The 21132-nt window shown below is 41.6% G+C and overlaps 1 protein-coding gene across 4 annotated transcripts in view; it reads left to right on the top strand.

Annotated features, from left to right (window-relative positions):
* SPIDR (scaffold protein involved in DNA repair) overlaps nt 1-21132 on the top strand; it is a 499345-nt gene that overhangs the window by 462109 nt on the left and 16104 nt on the right. For all 4 annotated transcript variants that reach the window (XM_045049879.1, XM_019822628.3, XM_045049880.1 and 1 more), the window contains 5 exons: nt 1950-2037; nt 3445-3588; nt 3681-3740; nt 11574-11760; nt 12465-12617. In XM_045049879.1, coding sequence (XP_044905814.1) covers nt 1950-2037; nt 3445-3588; nt 3681-3740; nt 11574-11760; nt 12465-12617 — 632 coding nt within the window. The remainder of the gene's footprint in view (nt 1-1949; nt 2038-3444; nt 3589-3680; nt 3741-11573; nt 11761-12464; nt 12618-21132) is intronic.

The following is a 21132-nucleotide window of genomic DNA, read 5'->3' on the forward strand; positions in this document are numbered from 1 at the left end:
ATGCAGAACTAGAACAAGAGACAGGTCTTGTTGCAAGGCCCATGCTGTACCCACTCCGTCGTAAACGAGGGGCTTGAGCAAAGTCTTAGCTTTGCCTTTGAAATGTAGTCAGGTCTAAGGTGAGAAATGGACATATTTATTGGTGTAGAAAATTACTGTTTGCCCGCCAACCTTGCATTTCTCCAGACTGCAAATAGGAAATGAGCATATCAAGTGTGTTAGGTCTGATTTCTTCAGTGAAGTATGTAGGTGTTTGTGATAGCTGGGTGTCAGTTCCTCATCCACCAAGTCTCTTGACCACTTTGTCTGGGCTGGCACTTCTCTGCAACCAGGACAAATTGATGCCCACCCACTGGGGAGCTCACATCAAACAGTGAGAGGATGGCAGAGGAACATGAGTCAGGTGGCATGCTCCGGGAAAAGAAAGGAGCCAAGCCAGGAGCAGGAAGTACTGGGCACGTGGCAGACAGAGAGCAAGAGGCAAGTCCGTGTCCCATGTCCTTCCTGCCACCCCACCCACCCCCGGGGAGAGACATCATGGGCCCACCCCATTCCTTAGTCTTGGGGAAGGGCAGTGAGAGGTCAAATGAGCTTACCTCTGCACCTTCCCTGACAGCTTTTCCTGACCTTAGGCAGCCCTGGGTCCCCCAGCCCTGTCCGTCACTCACACAGACAGCTGCAACAGGGTACTTCTCAGAATTAATCAAGAGAGGGAGAGAGTAAATTTTCACAGGCAATCCCTTTTTACCATGTGTTACCCACATTTTGCTTATTTGTTAGCTTGATTTTGACCCAAAACCTAAAAATTCACAGGAATGCTGTTGAGCTTGGTGTTTGTCACAGGCCATGCCCTACGATTCTATTGAAATTAATTTGAGGAACCCAAAGGGGGTGGGAAGGTGCTTGTGTTCTCTAGTGCAAGCTAAGACCCTCATCTTCAGGTTCTGAGTTGTTCAGTTTTGTTAGCTGCTAGATCCTAAGCACCTAAAACTTGCTGTTAAACATTGAAAGAAATAAGAATATATAGATATTTACTCACACATGCATTCTATCTTGTTGAGAGAGCAAAATCTAAGAAGGCTTTGTGAGATGTGTGTGTATGTGCACACGTGCGTGCATACCAACTAAAACGGGGGGGGGGGTTAGTGTGATAAAATGTAAATAACATAAATTTTCCACCTTAACCATTAGTAGTGTCATTGAGTACATTCACACTGTTCAACATCCATCACATCCCTCCAGCTCTAGAATGTTTCCATCTTCCCAAACTAAAACTCCATGACCATTCAACACTGACCGCCTGTTTCCCACCCCCTCAGCCCTTAGCAACCATCATTCCACTTTCTGTTTGTACAAGTTTGATTGCTCTAGGAACCTCATGAGTGGAATCATATAATATTTGTCCTTGTACGTCTGGCTATCTTTTTTACTTTAGATAGCTTATTGATAATTTTTCTTCTTATGAGTAATACATACCTATTTTGGAAAAAGATAGGAAACACATAAAAGCCAAAGGAAGAAACCACTCAACCACTAAAATCATTTGTATATCTTTCAGTATCCTTTTCTTCTGGCTTATTACATGTAGGTATGTGCATAGATACATACATAGAGAAAGACATTATAGTTTGTTGCCTGCTTTCCCATTAGCAAGGTATCAGAAACATTTTCCCATTTTCTTAAACACTTCTATGTAACCACTTCAATGGCTGTACAATACTTGATTGGGGAGCTGTATCACAATGTAATGGACAAACTCCTTCCTGTTCTTGCGTGATTTCAAAGGCCTGTTTGTGTGACAGTGTCTTCCCCATCCGAATCAGCACACATCCTGAATGGTGTCTCCTTGGCATTAGGGATAGTACCTGTTAAGCAAAACTGCACATGCCCAGATCATGAACAGGCACTTAAGTGATGAATACCATCAACAGCATCTTTTTTTTTCCCAGGACAGCAGGGCTTTTCAGCTTGATTGACACCATGTGGCCTCCAGCCATGCCTCTGAAAGCACCTGGCCGTGGCCAAGCCCATGAAGAGGTAAGCCAGCATCTGAGGGGCTTCCCCTGACTGACACCTGCACCATGCCAGGTGCTGAGTCAGGCCCCACCCACAGTTCACATCCCCGAGAAGCCGAGGTCCAGTGACTATCAGCCAGGAGGACAGAGATTCAGACTAGTTCACCTCAGTCTAAAGTCCAGCCTCTGGCTGCTTTCTTTGCTATGCCACACTCCATTCTTCTTGAGGTTAATTTATGACGATGTCTTAAAACCACAACCACTGCATGTCATTGTAACAATTAGGGTCTTAGCCTCATACTAAATAAGACACAGGGTGTTTTCCCCTCTGCCTCCCAGATACTGTTAGAACCAACATTCAGTTACCAATTAGAGCACAAACGCATATAACGTGGTAAATAAAGCCCATGGTATTGGTACAACTACCCGGTTAGCCAGGGATTTCCCTTCTACTGCATCAAATTGTTTATGGTAGTTGCTCACAGGTAGTAAAACTGACTGATTAAAATGTGTCCCTTCTTCACCATCCTCAAATATATCCACCAGACTGGCCAGCGGCTGCTTTGGGCCATAGCTCTGAAAGCTGAAAACTGGGGGCTGTCTTATTTGTGTGGTAGCTGAGTTCCTAGCAGACTGCTAAGACTATAACTCTGTACAGTGCTAGACCAGTAAACAGTTGTCAACAATACCCATTTTTTTTAAAAGGGAAGAAGTGTACTTATTTATTTATTTATTTTTAATGTGTATTCATTTTTTGAGAGAGAGAGAGAGAGAGAGAGCATAAGTGGGGCAGGGGCAGAGAGGGGTGGGGGAACACAGAATGTGAAGCAGGCTCCAGGCTCTGAGCTGTCAGTACGGAGCCCGATGCAGGGCTCGAGATCATGACCTGAGCTGAAGTCAGACACTTAACGGACTGAGCCACCCAGGCGCTCAAAGAGGAAGAAATTTCTAAATGGTGTTTTCAGATATACTCTGAAGAATGGTTTGTTTTTGTTTTTGTTATTTAATTTTTTTTAAGTTTATTTATTAGAGAGAGAGAGCTCGGGAGGGGCAGAGAGGGGGAGAGAGAGAATCCCAAGCAGGCTCCACATTACCAGCGTGGAACCTGATCCAGGGCTCGAACTCACAAACCATGAGATCATGACCTGAGCCAAAATTTAGAGTCAGATGCTTAACCACCTGAGCCACCCAGGTACTCCTGAAGAATTTTTGTTTTTAATGAAATCTTGAATCTGTAGTAAATTCAAAAAGTGTAAAAGTTCTTATGTTTGTTCCCAGAGATAAACAACATACCAATTTCTTATATAACCTTCCAGGGAGATAGAATGCATCTGTGAATAAATACCTATATATTAAAGAGTAGATTTTAATAATGTATTTGAATCTTTACCAGCACACTTATGTTTGCCTTTGCCTTCATTTTAAACAGGTAGAAACTCGTGTGCCTCCTCCTAGCTTCTGTTACATCCTCTCTGCTCATCCAAGTGTGGGACAGATTGATGTCATAGAAGAAGACCGCATTTCTAAGCTTTACCAACCTCCAGTTACCCGCTTCTTAAGAGAAATTCTTCAGGTATCGTCTGTGTTTCTAATAGGGTCTTTAACTACTTTTCCTGTATGTGTGTGTTTTGTGTCATGTTCTAATCATTTTCAATGCCTTTCCAGACCGATGACCACAGTACACGTTGCAGTTTCTATGCCAGAGTGATTTATCAAAGATCACAGGTAATCGATCCCTCTCCCTCTCTTTCCGATAAGGTGTTAAAAAGTTTACTAAAGGATAACCTCTCATAGAAATTAATGGAGTGCTAAAATGGAAAAGCGTTTTTAAAATCCAGTTATGCGTGCTCCTAGCCTAGGCAGCAGTATATCCATTTCTTGTGCGGGTGCAGCCTGCCAGCCAGTGTGGTATGTCCTGGGTGTGAAACAGCCTAGGCATAGCCTGCCTGAGGTCTCAGCCCCGCACTGTGCATTCCTTTCTGGCACACAGGCAGGTCGTAGGAAGGGGGTAAAAGGAGGACTCTCAGGACTGAGCTCGGCCCCTGCCAGAACTGTCCAAGAGCTCTGAGTTAGCGACAGGTGAAGGAAGCCCTGTGGCCCCTGGGAGGCTTTGGCAGTCCTGGGGAGATGCTCATTTGCTGCCTTGCCACTCAACAAATCAGCTAGGAGCAGAAAAGGGAAAGAGATGTTTTTGGTAAGCGGAACACCTGCCGTAAGTTCTGCCAGAAAAAAAAACCTCTGCTGGACCTTAACTGAGAGAGGAACATCCATGCAAATCTGTCACCGGAGGAATACAGACCATCCCGTTGTTCAATCCTCGTTTTCCTTTTCTCCGTTCACTTCTTAATCATTTGACAGTGAATTGATACCCCTCCTGAGGAATAAGAGAGTGACTGACATCAGTCATTCACAGTGCTTCCTATGAGCCACCCAGTATTTGGCTCAACAGGCAGGGCGACAGGCCCTCACTATATCCAGGCACCTGAGGTGCCTCTTACCTTCCAACCCTGAAGCAAACCGAAGGCTGACTGCAAATTCCCCCACCCACCGTCTGCAGGACACTTAGTATGTTAAGACATGCTTGGCACCTGGCACATTGCCTATTATTCTAACACACATTTCAGGTCATATGACTGTGTCATAGGCAGTGGTTCACTGTGCGGCTGCCATTTACTCTGCAGATAGACTGCTGTCCTCGGGGGCAATATAGCACACGTTGGTGCCCGTAGAGGCTCACCTGCCCACAGCCCCAGCTGACAGCAGAGGTGGGAAGTAAAGAGAGCAGGTGTCCGATATACCATAGCTAAGTCTCACTGCTAGCCCCAGTGGACAGAGAGAGACAAACTACAGGTCGTCTGCCTCACTGCATGAAGGAGCCTTGCCTTCTGGCCAATTGAGAACACTGATACCCTCCTGTCCTGAGTTTTCTGCCAAGAAATAGGCTTCCATTAGCACAGGTGCAGCCTGCCAGCAAGCGTGGGTTTCAGTGGGAGTATGTACCGAAGGATTGGTAGTACTTAGGTGACAGGGGCTTGGAACCCAAAGGAACAGATTCCTCAGTGCGTTATAATTCTCTGTACCTCCTGTGTTCTGCTTTTGTGGGGCAGAGAATCACCAGAAACCAACTTCCTCCGGGAGGAATTGAAATAAGCTAGGTCCTGGGGCCACAGTGTGGTCCAGCCAGTCACCTGTACATTACAGTGCTGGTTGACTTTAAGAAGGGCACTAGGAGTCGCTGCAAGAACCTGAGTTTTTAAAGAAGATTCTATTGTATCTCCATTATACAAATGGCCAAGTCATGCAGGTGAAAAAGATATTTACCTTTTTTTTAATGATTTTATCTTTAAGTAATCTCTACCCCTAACTTAGGCTCAAACTTACAACCCTGAGATCAAGAGTTGCATGCTCTACCCAACTTAGCCAGCCAGGTGCCCCCTTGACTTGTATTTTGAATAAAATTATTCTAACCTTTTAGATTAATAGTAATTATAGATTCATGTAGGCTGCAAAGAAATAGTGTCCTCCCATGTAGCCTGCCCTGTACTAACTTCTCATACCCAGAGTAGCCACCATTTAACACCCTAACCAAGAAAGTGACATCAGCCACTAATCTGGTGTCATCTTCATAATTAGGTCATTTCATGATAGTTACACAAATGAGACCACGCAATATATATCAGTGATGTCTCCTAGGCCAGCTGCACAAAGTACCAAAAGCTGGATCGCTGAAAACTACAGAAATATATCATTTCACACTTCTGGAGGCTAAAAGTCTGAAATCAAGGAAGGTATCAGCAGGGCCATGCTCTCTGTGACGGCTTCAGGGAAAATCTCCTTGCCTCTTCCAGCTTCTGGTGTTTGCTGGCAATCCTTGGCGCATACACGCATCACCCCAGGCACATGGCCGTCTGTGTCTTCACATGGCCTTCCCTCTGTGCCTATCAGAATCCAAATTTCCTTTTCTTTTAAGGACACCAGTCATATTGGATGAGGGCCTGCTGAAATGATCTCCTTTTAACTTGGTTACATTTATAAAGACTTTAGTTTCAAATTAGATCACATTCTGACATACTAGAGTTAGGACTTCAACCGATCTTTTTGGAGGGACACAATTCAACCTGTAACAGCTCCTTTGGGAGCTATTTGGTTGGGATTATTTTTCCCCCAATTAATAAAATTCTCTAGAGATTCATCCAGAGAACTAATAATGTTGAATATCTTTTCATGTGTTTATTTGCCATCTGTATAACTTCTTTGATGAAATGTCTATACATGTCTTTTGCCAATTTTCTGTTTGGATTATTTGTTTACTGCTGAATTTTTATTTATTTTTTCAATATGGCATTTTCTTTTATATTTATATTTTTATTTTTTATATTTTGGTTAGATAACATACACTGCAGTATTGGTTTCAGAAGTAGAATTCAGTGATTCATCACTTACATATAATACCCAGTGCTCATCACAAGTGCAGTCCTTAATGCCCATTACCCATTTAGCCCATCTCCCACCCATGTCCCTCCATCAATCCTCAGTTTGTTCTCTCGTTAAGAGTCTCTTGTGGTATGTTTCCCTTTCTTCTCTTCCCGTCCCTCCTTTTCATATGTTCATCTGTTTTGTTTCTTAAATTCCGAATATAACTGCTGAATTTTTTAAGTTCTTTATATAATCTCTATACAAAGCCTTTGTCAGATATGTGATTTGCCAATATTTCTCAGGGTCTATAATCTGTGTTTTCATCCTTTCAACAGGGGTTTTGCAGAGCAGAGTTTTTCAGTTTTATGTGGTCAAATGTATTAACTTTCCCTCTTATGGATCATGCCTTTGTCATTAAGTCTAAGACACGTCAAGTCTCTTTGCCTAGTCTTAGGTCCCAAAGTTTATCTTTTTTTTTTAAATGTTTACTTATTTTTAAGAGACAGAGAGCACGCGCTCAGCGCACGCACACACACACACACACACACACACACACACGTGAATGGGGGAGGGGCAGAGGCAGAGAGACAAAAAGAATCCCAAGCAGGCTTCTCACTGTCAGCACAGAGCCCAGGATGGGGCTGGATCTCACGAACTGTGAGATCATGACCTGAGCCCAAATCAAGAGTCAGATGCGCAACTGACTGAGCTACCCAGGTGCCCCCCAAATTTATGCTTTATGTTCTTTTCCAGAAGATTTATAATTTTACATTTGAGTATGCTGCATTTTTGAGTTGGTTTTTTAATAAAGTGTGTAGTTTAGGTCAAAGTTCATTTTTTTTTTTTGCCTAGAGATGTCCAGTGTTCCAGCATTATTTGTTAATAGGTTGTCCTTCCTCCATTGAATTGCTTTTGCAACTTTGTCAAAAATTAATGGGGCATTTTTGTGTGGAAGGGATCTTTTTTTGTTGTTGTTGTTCTTAAGTAGGCTTCACACCCAGCGTGGAACCCAACACGGGGCTTGAACTCACAACCATGAGATCAAGACTTGACTGAGGTCAGGAGTCGAACACTTAACTGTCTGAGCCACCCAGGCTCCCCAGAAGAGATCCATTTTTAATAAAATTTTAGTAATAATAATGGTAGTACAGCTTTCAATTAGTTGGTTATTTGTGTCTTTTTACAGAGGATATTATTTGTTACTGATTTTATTCATAACCCCAATGGTAACAATAAACTGATAGTTAATTTCAAAGGAAGTTAGACCATTTTGGCTCATCAAGAAATTAAAAAAGAGACAGTAAGCCAAATCCAGGGTATTTACAAAGAGTATCTAAAATCTTTGAATGCTGTCAGAAGAACTCCCAACTATAGATAATCTTATAGAAATCTTTGCCCTTCCTGAGATATCTACCATTTTTTAAAATGTGATTTTGCTAGTTGTTCCCCTAAAATCATTTATAATTCCATGGTCCAATACAGGATCTTGCATTGCACTTAGCTGTCATGTTTCTTTCCTCTTCAAATAGAACGTTTCTGCATCTTTGCTTATTTTTTAGGACCTTAACATTTTTGAAGAATAGAGATCAGTTACTTAGAATATCTCTCCCTTTGGATTTGCCTCGTGTTAGCTCATGACTAGATTCAAGCTATGCATTTTTGTCAGGAATACCACATAAAAATACTGTCTTCATATCAGAAAGCACACAGCTGATTTGTCCCAGTGCTGTAATATTTTATCAGTTGATTACAATGGTGTTACCTAAGATGCTCAAAATCACTCATCATCAGGGAAATACAAATCAGGACTACCATGAGATACCACCTCACACCTATCAAAATGGCTAAGAGTAACAACACAGGAAACAACAGGTGTTGGCAAGGATGTGGAGAAAGGGGAACCCTTTTGCACTGTTGGTGGGTGTGCAAACTGGTGAACTCTGGAGAACAGTGTGGAGGCTCCTCAAAAAGTTAAAAGTAGAACTACCCTACAATCCAGCAATTGCACTACTAGGTATTTATCCAAAGGATACAAAAATACAGATTTGAAGGGGCACATGCACCCCGATGTTTATAGCAGCATTATCAACAATAGCCAAATTATGAAAATAGCCCAATATCCACTGACTAATGAATGGATAAAGAAGAGGTGATTGATATATATAATATTAGTTGTGAAAAAGAAATCTTCCTGTTTGCAATGACATGGATGGAGCTAGTGAGTATTGTGCTAAGTGAAATAAGTCAGAGAAAGACAAAGACCATATGATTTCACTCATATATGAAACTTAAGAAACAAAACAAATGAGCAAAGGGGGAAAAAAAGAGAGAGGCAAACCAGAAAACAGACTCTTAACTATAGAGAACAAATAGGGTTGCTAGAGGGGAGGTGGACAGGGAATGGGCTTAATGGGTGATGGGTGTTAAGGAGGGCACTTTGATGATCACTGGGTGTTATATAGAAGTGATGAACCACTAAATTCTACACCTGAAACTAATAACATACACTGTATGTTAACTAACTGGAATTTAAAGAAAAACTTTTGAAAAAAAAATATGGTGTTTTCTAGTTTTCTCCACTCTAAAGTTAGTAACTATCTGATCCATATAAAGGAAGATATTTGGGTGGGACATGGGTGGGAAGATATTTGTATGTAGGAAGATACATTGAGACTATGTAAATATCCTATTTTCATCAAACTTTTACTCACTCATTTTAATATCCATATGATTCTTGGCCTGAATTATTACTCTGATAGTGACCTAATGGTAGTTTTCTAACTCTAGCTTACCTTCTATATTTATTAGTTGCATTCAGCTATACTTAGGAGCTTTTTATTTCCTTGATTTAATTATGTATTCACTTACTTATATCAGTATGGACCAGTGAATTCAGTTTTTATTCAATGAGTTATAATCTTACTGTTGTTTATTTGGATGTTCAAATTTACCAGATTCAGGCTGGCTCATGTGCCCTTTGGGCATGTTCCTGTATCCTTTGAAGTACTTGCTTGCTGTCTGACACAATAAGATGTTTCAGACTCACCTTGTGCTTTCTCTGCTCTGGAAACAGCCATCTCTTCAAGGAGCCCTGGTTGATTTTAATGGAAAACAGCATTTAAACAAAGGTCTGGTAACTAGATGGGCTCATTGCCACTGGCATGTTATTGCCTTCAGACCCTCTCAGTGAACAGAACAAGGAAGTATTACGTGTGTAAACCCATGCACACATACACATAAATCTGTATTTCTTTTCATCTCTCCATCTATATCTGAAATCTTAATTTTACACCAATATCTCCAACTGTAGATCATTACCACAGAATTGACTTTAGGTTTTCCCCATTTCCATATTTATAACTCCCTTATCTAATAGTGAGAAACCTGGCTCTCATTTTCCTCCATATAATTTACTCTAATTTCCTATGTGTAATCAGCATTTCAACCATGTGAGCTCCCCCTTGACCCAAACCCACAGCTCCTACCATGCAAGTCACTTTCTCTGCCCATTCCTGTCAACCAGCCAAATGGAACCCTCAAACTGACCATGCCATCAATCCACGCAAGCAACACCAACTGAACCTCAAGCGAGCCAGGTTGTCATGGTCCAGCCCTACTGACTACAAGGGTCTTCCCAGGCAAATCCTTGGCCTCACTGGATCTACTAAATCCTAAACTCTGACCAAGGGTAAAGGGCAGAATACCACTATAATGAACTTTAAAAGACATTACAACTTTTGCAGATGAAAGAAAATTATAGGGGTGCCTGGGTGACTAAGTTAGGCGTCTGAGTCTTGATTCCGGCTCAGGTCACAATCTCACAGTTGGTGAGTTGGAGCCCCATATTGGGCTCTGTGCTGATAGTGCAGAGCCTGCTTGGGATTCTCTCTCCCCCCTTCTCTCTCTGTCCTCTGGCTCGCTCTCTCTCTCTCTCTCTCTCTCTCTGAAAAATAAATGAACTTAAAAAAAAAGAAAATTGTTATCAGGTCCAATTGTTTGCTAGTGACCAAGACACGTAGATTCTATTATATACTTGAAAGAATAAAAAAGAAAAAGAAAAATTGTTGCAGATACAACAGTTATTTTATACCTGCTTTATACCACAGCCCTATGCAAAGTCTGAGGGTAGTAATAAATATTCCTGTCTTAGTCAGTTTGGGCTGCTATGGATTAAGCAGCAGCAGTTCATTTCTCACAGGTCTGAGTTCAAATTGCCAACATGGTCAGGTTCTTAGTGAGGCCCCTCCTGTTGATTTACAAAAGGATATGTCTTTGCATCCTCGCAATGTGGAAGGCAGGAGAGGAGACAAACTGCCTCATGTGTTACAAGGACCCTGATTCCACCATCAAGGTGACACCCTCATGACCTAATTACCTCCTGAATACCGCACCTACCATTATGATCACACTGGAGGTCAGGAATTCAACTTATGAATTGAGGATGTGGGAGTGGATGTGAACATTCAGTTTATAACAATCTCTGATCCCTAGGAAACCTACGTCTAACAGGAGAGAAGAATGTGTATGGACTAAATATAAGACAGTGTGGTAATTCACATTCTGGGTATGGGAACATGAGATCTGGACAAAAAGAGCAGTGAAATCTCCCTGAGTAGGTCAAGGACAATACATTAGTGCCAAGGAAGGGCAGACTGTATCCCAGCACAGGAGCCCTTTAAACAAGTACAGGGTTGGGGTTCCCAGGGCTCAGCCGTGTCAATCAGGTTGGATTGTTTGCTAGTGACCAAGACACGCAGACTCTATTGCATATTTGAAAACATTTGTGGGAATGATATCTAAAATAGTGTTGTAATAATCATCCAACATTATTGCTTTTAAAAGTTTGGATATTAGGGGCGCCTGGGTGGCTCTGTCGGTTTAGCGTTCAAATTCGGCTCAGGTCATAACCTCACAGTTCGTGAGTCCGAGCCCTACATCGGACTCACTGCTGTCAGCCTGTCGGCTCACTTCAGATCCTCTGTCCCCTCTCTCTCTGCCCCTCCCTTGCTTATGCTCTCTCTCTCAAAAAATAAATTAAAAACATTAATTTTCTTTTAAGTCTTGGATGTTAGAATAGCTATTAAAGTTAATAGACTTGACTATGTCTTTGAATTGTAACTAAATGATTTGCTTCTTCTGCAGCAAAGGGAGATTTGGCTGATGGTGACTGATGTCACCCTGCAGATGCAGGATGAGAATAACTCTGGCCTCCCCAAAACTGTACCAGTCTGTGTGGCCCCCTCATGTGTGCTGAGCCAGGAAGTCGTGGAAGCACTCGCCGAGGCTACCCCTCACAGCTTCCTCTTCAGGGACACTCTCCGAGCCCAGGGTATGCTTTCTTCTTCCCAGTTTTGACCCAGCAGACACTGATAGATGCCACAGAATGGCATTGTGGCTTGTCAGTGCCTCTGACTTACTTGGAACTGCGTCCCTTCATGAAGCCAACTGCGGACGTGGTGTGTGGAGTGGAAGAGACCCGTGGTACCAGCCTGGGGCTTCAAATGACCCCTGTCATGGCCACCTGGACAGAACTAGAACGCTTGCAGTGCTGACACCTCCTGTGAAAGATGCCATTGGTCACTCAAAGATGGTCTCTTGGTGGCACACTTTACAGGTGCAAAAGCCACCTGAAGCCATTGCCTGAAACATCACTTTTTAGAACAAACAAATGCCCGGAACATTATAAATATATGCTTAGATCAATCAGCTCTTTTTTTCCAGGAATCAAATTAGAATCCTGCCTAAACTACATATTTTTTATTTAATTGAGGTGTAATTTGCATACCACAAAATTCACCTTTCCAAATTGAATTTGAATCTAGTATTTGTGCGCTTTTCCAGCTTAGCACACTGGTGGCTTTAGGACTTCCTTTCTGCACAGTGCAGGTGTCGTAGGACACAAGGGAGGGGCCGCAAAACTGTGCCCTCTGCCCACACAGCCTGTAGGAGGCTGGCAAAGGACACTGTCCTCACTGGGAGGAAAACTCACTTTCTCTTCAGTGCTTCCATAATCCGAAGTGTCTTTGTCGGCAGGTCAGATTGTTTGTGTTGAACGAAGTGTCCTTTTGCTTCAAAAGCCCCTTTTGGGTATGGCCTCCGGTGCTCCCTCCTGTGAACTGACCAGCCCTGTGAAGCTCAATGAACTGGATTCTGTCACTCAGGTCAACTCCATTTGTAGCGTTCAAGGTGGGTAGTCAAGTCAATCCTGGTGGAAATGGAAATGGTATTTACATTTTGTTAAATATCATACTTCATATTCGTTTCCTCATTCATTAAGCAAGTATTTATTGTTGTCTCACATGTTCCAGACTTTGGATACATAAGGAACAAAATCAGAAGAAGTTCTTGCCTCTTCGACTCACAGTCTATATAGAAAGACATCAGTCAGCTATGCACACAATCAGACTTGGAACTGCAGAGTTCAGAGTGCTCCAAGTACTGATTGCTGGGACCTCACGTTGTTAGGGAGGTCACTGTAGCTGCCCCAAGGACAGGAGCTTTGTGCTGCAATCTGAAGCAGGAAGTAGCTAAGTAGGTGAAGGAGTAGAGGCAGGAAGAATGTCTGAAGGGAAAAAACCAGGACACGTAAAGGCTGCTGACAGGGCAGTGTCAGGGAGCACCAGAGTTTGGAAGGGGGCCGGAAAGGCATCTGGATGGAGGGAATGACTGGAGACTAGGCTGAGAGGCCAACACTGCCCGAGTGGGTGGCCCTGGCAGGAGTGTGCTCTGTCATTGACAGGAGGGTGATCCAGTGTTTGTCTCTGCAGAGCAGAGTGGAAGGGCCAGGGCCTTGGGTAATAGCCAGTGGGAGGGTAGGCAGCAGCACCAAGGCATGAGATAAGGGAAGAGGTGAAGTAAACATGGAAGAGGGTTTAGTTGGGAGAAACTGACAGGTTGGGTAGTGAATTCAGTACAGAGGAAGCAAGGCACAGATGAAGGCTGGGAACATACCTGGTGACGTCTGAGATCCCGGTTTAGGCCGCAAGGTGATAGTAGAGCTGTTGAAGGGAATCGGACATGGCAGAAGAGGCCAGCTTTGAGAGCACAATTTTAGCTATGTCTTGACGAGTTTAGATGTTTTGATCCATCTGAAAAGACATTTCGGTAGCTGATTGGATATGTGAGTCTGAGGCTCAACATAGCATTAATATTCTCCTTTTTAACTTTTTAAATTTTTTAGTGAAAAAAGTAGTGCCTGTCCAGTGGAACTAGTGAAAGATGAATAAAGAGAAAGAGAAATTATTTCCTACTGTGCACCTGCCATGCTGCACTCTGTACACTCTGGAGCACGTGCGTTTGCCCCCTTCGGAGGGAGTGTGTGCGACTGCACGACTTTGTAAAACACATTATCCTGGCGCTTGCTTTCCTCACTTAGGACTCTAGCAGGGATGTCCATCCAGATGGGTAGATAAAGATCTAACTCAAGATAGTAATTGTTGCATAATATTCCCTTCTATGAATAAACTGCCTCTCCACTGATGGACATCAAACATGTTCCCCTGTTTTTGCAATTATAAACAAGGCTGAAATAAACACGCTTTACATCAATCCCTACTGATTTCTTTGCAGGAAGATTTCAGGGTCTTAGGGTTCGTATATTTTTTAAACAACTTTACTGAGGTATAACTTACATCACTACAATTCATTCATTTAAAATGTTTTAGTATGTTCACAGATATGCAACTGTCACTACAATCTAATTTAAAACATTGTTGGGGCACCTGGCTGGCTCAGTCAGTAGAGCATGTAACTCCTGATCTCCAGGTTGTAAGTTTGAGACCCATATTTAAAAAAAAAAAAAAGGCACTGTCATCATTCCAAAATAAACCTCATGCCCATTGTCAGTGCCATTATGCTCTCCCACCCCAGCCACTTCCCCTGGTCTTAGGAAAACACTGATCTACTTTCCGTCTTTATAGGTTTGCTTTTTCTGGATATTTCACATACACAAAGTCATACGTTGTATGGTCTTTCATGATTGGCTTCTTTCATTTGGCATAACGTTTTCAAAGTTATCCATGATGTACTATGGGGTCAGCGCTTTGTTTCTTTTTATGACTGAATGTTTCATTGTATGGAGGCACCACATCTTGTTTTTTCCATTCATCAGTTGATGGACATTGGGTCATTTCCACTTTCTGGCTACTGTAAGTAGTGCCGCTATGAATATTTATGGTCAAGTTTTTTGTTTGAACCCCTGTTTTCAAATTTTGGGTATGTATCTAGGAATGGAATTGCTGGGTCATATGGGAAACCCTGTGCTTAGCCTTTTTGAAGAAATGCAAAAGTGTTTTCCAAAGTGGCCACACAATTGGCTTGTGTATTCTTAATATTAAAAGATATTAAGTTAATTTCCAAAAAATATACAGAAATTCATATTTCTAAAAGGCCTTCTAAGAGGACCTGTTCCCACCAGCCTTGCCCATCATAAGATTCCTGAGTCTTTTTATAATTTTTATAAACAGCAAAATCTCTGATCCCATTGTTGCTCTAATTCACATTCTCCTGCCTGCTTGTGAGGTTGAGCACTTATTCATTGTGTTCAGGCGATTTGGATCTCTTCTGTGCATTTTCTTTCAGTGTTAAGGCCAAAACATAACTAAAGTTGTGATTCAAAGTGAGGAATGAGAGCAGTATAGCCTGGTGGTCCCGAAGAAAGCAGACTCTTCCATTTTGTCACCTAACACAGGGCTAATAGAATCCACCTTAAAGCATTGTTGAGGGTTAAACGAGATAATGCACATGAGGCTTTGGGGGCTTGGAGTGCTCACCGACTAGTGGAGAAGGATGACCGCCCCTGACAAGGAGGGCTGGCTGACAGCAAAAGCCCATGAGGCAGTGGGTGGGTGGCCTTGGGACCGTCAGGATTTGTCAGGCAGAGTTGGGGAAGGCCTTCCAGACAGATGAAGGCCATATAGAAAACCCACGGAGATGCCAAGGGCAGTTGTAAAAGCTTTCTGTGCTGGAGGAGTCAGGGACCTCTTGGGATGGAGCTGTTTCTGTCTCATTCTGCTATTCCCAGTCATGCCAGCCACGGAGGCTGTGTGATCAGTTGTCTTAAATGAAGCAATTCTGTGAGCGCTGTAGATAGACTGTGGTACAGAGCCAGGGTTGGTTGCTGGCAGGCTGTTTGGAAGCATGCCGGTAAGGAAGGGCTGGGAGTCTGCAGAGGCTGACTGGACTGTTGGGGCATCTGAGCGCTGGCTGCGCTGGGCCCCTGGGCACACAGGCTGTGAGGACCGTGCACGCTGCAGATGTATGCCCCGGAGCAGATAGATGCGCTGCGCATTTGTCCTCGTCACTGTGCCCACAGCGTGCTACCGCTTGCACATCTCCTCCACCTCCAGAGGCCCCCCTTGCACCTTCATTCTCTCCAGCGGTTGCTCCTGTTCTCCCACCCCTCACCTCTCTCAGAGCCCAGGATTGGTCAGGGGCCCAGAGGAGAGAGAAGGGTGTGGGAGCGGTGTTCTCTGCCCCACATTTGAGGGGAACCACCATGCACCCACACTGCTTAAGCTGTTCAGGACCCTGTTATTGTAAGACCATAAGAATTGCTACCGCCTGTAGCACCGTTTCAGCTAGAACCGCAGTATAGAAGTGCACAGACATGGGGCCAGGGGGTTTCCTTGCTCTGTTCCTGATCTTAAGGGGAAAGCATCTACTTAGTCAACCAGCTGTAGGGGTTGTGTTTGTCATTCTTTCTGGTAAAGATAGTATCTCTTTATTCCATACTTTGCAAGAAAAAATATTAGCTCTTTTGTGCTTCTTTTACTCCACTCTTCCTTGCCACCTTCCTACAGTTGTTTCTGTACTTTATAGTATAAAGATTGGTGATATTCTCTTCTATAACCATAATTAAGCCTTGAACACTGTCTACAGATTGATTTTTTTTTTTATTTTCAAAGGTGAAAATCAATAAATGGTATTTTTAGTGTTATGATTATATAAATATTTTTCACTGAATAGGAAAATAGTATACTGTACTTCTGTTTCCTTGTTTGTTTCGGGGTTTTTTTGTTTGTTTAATTTACATACAAGTTAGTTAGCGTATAGCACAACAATGATTTCAGGAGTAGATTCCTTAGTCCCCCTTCCCTATTTAGCCCATCCCCCCTCCCACAACCCCTCCAGTAACCCTCAGTTTGTTCTCCATATTTATGAGTCTGTTCTCTTTTGTCCCCCTCCCTGTTTTTATATTATTTTTGTTTCCCTTCCTTTATGTTCATCTTTTTGTCTCTTAAAGTCCTCGTATGAGTGAAGTCATATGATATTTGTCTTTTTCTCACTGAGTAATTTTGCTTAGCATAATACCCTCTAATTCCATCCACGGAGTTGCAAATGGCAAGATTTCATTCTTTTTGATTGCCGAATAATACTCCATTGTATATATATATATATACCACATCTTTATCCATTCATCTGTTGATGGACATTGGGTCTCTTTCCATACTTTGGGTATTGTTAATGGCGCTGCTATAAACATTGGGGTGCATGAGTCCCTTCAAAACAGCACACCTGTATCCCGTGGATAAATGCCTAGTAGTGCGATTGCTGGGTCGTAGGGTAGTTCTATTTTTAATTTTTTGAGGAACCTCCATCCTTTTTTCCAGAGTGGCTGCACCAATTTGCATTCCCACCAACAATGCAAGAGAGATCCTCTTTCTCCACATCCTCGCCAACATCTGTTGTTGCCTGACTTGTTAATGTTAGCCATTCTGACAGGTGTGAGGTGGTATCTCATTGTGGTTTTGATTTGTATTTCTCTGATGATGAATGATGATTTTTCATGTGTCGGCCATCTGGATGTCTTCTTTGGAGAAGTGTCTATTCATGTCTTTTGCCCATTTCTTCACTGGATTATTTTTTTTTTGAGTGTTGAGTTTGAAAAGTTCTTTATAGATTTTGTACTAACCCTTATCTGATATGTCATTTGCCAATATCTTCTCCCATTACATTTGTTGCCTTTTAGTTTTGCTGATTGTTTCCTTCTCTGTGCAAAAGTTTTTATGTTGATGAGGTCCCAATAGTTCAATTTTGTTTTTGTTTCCCTTGACTCTGGAGACATGTTGAGTAAGAAATTGCTGTGGCCAAAGTCAAAGAGGTTTTTGCCTGCTTTCTCCTCTCAGATTTTGATGGCTTCCTGTCTTACGTTTAGGTCTTTCATCCATTTTGAGTTTATTTTTGTGTCTGGTGTAAGAAAGTGGTCCAGGTTCATTTTTCTGCATGTCACTGTCCAGTTTTCCCAGCACCATTTGCTGAAGAGACTGTCTTTATTCCACTGGATATTCGTTCCTGCTTTGTCAAAGATTAGTTGGCCATATGTTTATGGGTCCATTTCTGGGTTCTCTATTCTGTTCCATTGATCTGAGTGCCTTTTCTTGTGCCAGTATCATACCGTCTTGATGATTACAACTTTGTAATACATCTTGAAGTCCGGGATTGTGATGCCTCCAGCTTTGGTTTTTTCTTTCTTTTCTTTTCTTTCTGGTTCCATACAAAATTTAAGATTGTTTGTTCTAGTTCTGTGAAGAATGCTGATAGGGATTTTTTGATGGGGTTTGCCTCATGGAATTTTATATTGACTTTCATTTTCCTTGCATTGCCTGTACCACACTTTTTTTTTTTCAAATCTCCAAAAATTATGACAAATCATTGGAGTTATCCTTTTCCTTTATAATTTCCCTCCTAGAGCTTTCTCCCCCACCAAGACAGTCTTAACTATTTGCTTAACTACTGTCCTAGGACTCCCTCATATTAATCATTTAAGTTTGAGTCACTGTTTCCTACATATGACCTCTTTATTGGTTTCTTCCACCTGTAGGTTTTTGTAGGTGTTCTTTACCAAGTTAAGGAAGATCTTCTCTATTCCTGGATTGCTGAGAGTTTTTATCATGGTTGGGTGTTGGATATTGCCAAGTTATTTTTCTACATCTTTTGATATGACCATATGATTTTTCTTCTTTAGTCCATTAATATAACAGATTACATTAATTGATTTTTTAAAATATTGAACCAGCCTTGTATACCTGGAATAAATCCCACGTTTGGTTATGGTATATATTTTTTTATATAGATTAGATTTGCTAACATTTTGTTAAGGACTTTGCATTTATGTTCATGAGAGGTGTTATTCTGTATTTTTCTTTCATGTAATGTCTTTATCTGGTTTTATTTTAGGGTAATGCTGTCTTCATAGAATGAGTTTAGGAAATATTCCTTCTGCTTCTATTTTCTGAAGAGATTGTAGAGGATTGGTATGATTTCTTACTTACAAGTTTGGTAGAATTTGCCTGTGAACCTTCTGGTCCTGGTATTTTCTGTTTTGGAAGATTATGAATTATTTATTCAACTTCTTTAATAGAGATTAGCTTATTCAGATCATCTGTTTCCTCTCGTGTGAGTTTTGATAGACTGTGTATTTCAAGGAATTGATCCATTTCACGTAATTTAGCAAATTTGGGGGGTGGGTAGAGTTGTTCATAACATTATTTTATTATCCTTTTACTGTCCATGGGATCAGTAATGATGGCCCCTCTTTCATTTCTGGTAAAATTAATTTGTTTCTTCTGTCTCTGGTACTGTTGATTAGACTGTTAGAAGTTTATCAGATAATTTTTATTAATCTTTTGAAGGGATCAAATTTGGGTTTCTTGGGGCGCCTGGGTGGCGCAGTCGGTTAGGCGTCCGACTTCAGCCAGGTCACGATCTCGCGGTCCGTGAGTTCGAGCCCCGCGTCAGGCTGATGGCTCGGAGCCTGGAGCCTGTTTCCGATTCTGTGTCTCCCTCTCTCTCTGCCCCTCCCCCGTTCATGCTCTGTCTCTCTCTGTCCCAAAAATAAATAAAAAACATTGAAAAAAAAATTTTAGAAAATTTGGGTTTCTTGAATTTCTCTTCTTGATTCTGTGTTTTTAATTGTATTGATCTCTCTTCTAATTTTCATTATTGCTTATATTCCCTTTGCTTTGGTTGTAATTTGCTTCTCTTTTTATTTTTCCTAAGATGAAAGCTATATATTAGATATTTTCTTATATATGCATAGAGTGCTATAAATTTCTCTCTAAGCACTGGTTTTGCTACATCCCACAAGTTTTGATATGTTTTAATTTTCATTTAGTTGAAAATATTTTAAAACTTCTCTTGAGATTTCTTCTTTGACCCATGTGTTAGTTAGAAGTGTATTGTTTAATCTCCAGTTATTTGGGGGTTTTCAGCTATCTTTCTGTTATTGACTTCTGTTTAATTCCGTTGTGGTCTAAGAACATACTTAGTATGATTTCTTTCCTTTTTCGAGAGAGAGAGCACATAAGCAGGAGAGGAGACAGAGGAATAGAGAGAGAATCCTAAGCAGGCTCCACGCTCAGCCTAGAGCCCAATGTGGGGCTCAATCCCACGACCCTGGGATCATGACCTAAGCTGAAATCAATAGTTAGACACCCAACTGACTGAGCCACCCAGGTCCCCCTGATTTCTATATGATTTCCATACTTTTAAATGTGTTTCATGCCCCACTTTGTGGTCTGTCTTGATGGATATTCCATGTGAGCTTGAGAAGAATGTTTATTCTGCTGTCATTGGATTGAGTATTCTATAAATGTCAATTAGATCCAATTGATTGATGATGCTGTTCAGTTCAGCTGTCTTTATGATTGTCTGCCTTTGGACCTTTCAGTCATTGATAGAAGGGTATTGAAGTCTTGAAGAATAATAAATAAAATATAATAGTGGGTTTCTTTATCTCTCCTTGAAGTTTTATCAGTTTACTTCACATATTTTCACAGTCTGTTTTTAGGTGCATACACATTAAGAATTGTTATGTCTTCTTGGCGAATTGACCCCTTTATCATTATTTAATGCCTTTTCTGTCTTCTCTCTAATAATTTTCCTGGATCTGAAGTCTGCTCTGTCTAAAATTAATATACCTATTTTAACTTATTAGTGTTAGCAGGGTATATCTTTCTTCTATAATTTTACTTTAATCTCTATGTGTCTTTATAGTTGAAGTAGACAACAGAGTTAGCTCATGTTTTTTTGTCCACTCTGACAGTCTCTTTTAATTTATGTTTTTAGACCATTCACATATGAAGTGAATATTTGTATAATTGGATTAATATCTATCGTATTTATAATTGTTTTCTATTCAGGGAACTTGTCTTCCACCCTCCTGCTTTATCTCATTTTATTGTTTTATTTTTTTAACGTTAGAGTGTGAGCTGGGGAGAGGGGCAGAGGGAGAGTGACAGGGGATCTTAAGCAGGCTTCATGCTCAGTGGGAAACCCGATGTGGGGCTCAACATAGTGGCTCAGTCCCATGACCCTGGGATCATGACCTGAGCCAAAATCAAGCTGCTCAATGAACTGAGCCATCAGGCACCCCTGCATTTTCTTATTTTATTTATTTATTTTTTGTTAATTTTTTTTAACGTTTATTTACTTTTGAGACAGAGACAGAGCATGAACGGGGGAGGGTCAGAGAGAGGGAGACACAGAATCTGAAACAGGCTCCAGGCTCTGAGCTGTCAGCACAGAGCCCGACACAGGGCTCGAACTCACGGACCATGAGATCATGACCTGAGCCGAAGTCAGCCACTTAACCAACTGAGCCACCCAGGTGCCCCTGCATTTTCTCATTTTAATTGAGTATTTTATGACTCCATTTTTTCCTCTTTCTCAGCATATTGATTACACTTTTCTTAACATTTTT

The sequence above is a fragment of the Felis catus genome, chromosome F2 (assembly GCF_018350175.1).
Source record: "Felis catus isolate Fca126 chromosome F2, F.catus_Fca126_mat1.0, whole genome shotgun sequence".
Taxonomy (NCBI): Eukaryota; Metazoa; Chordata; class Mammalia; order Carnivora; family Felidae; genus Felis; species Felis catus.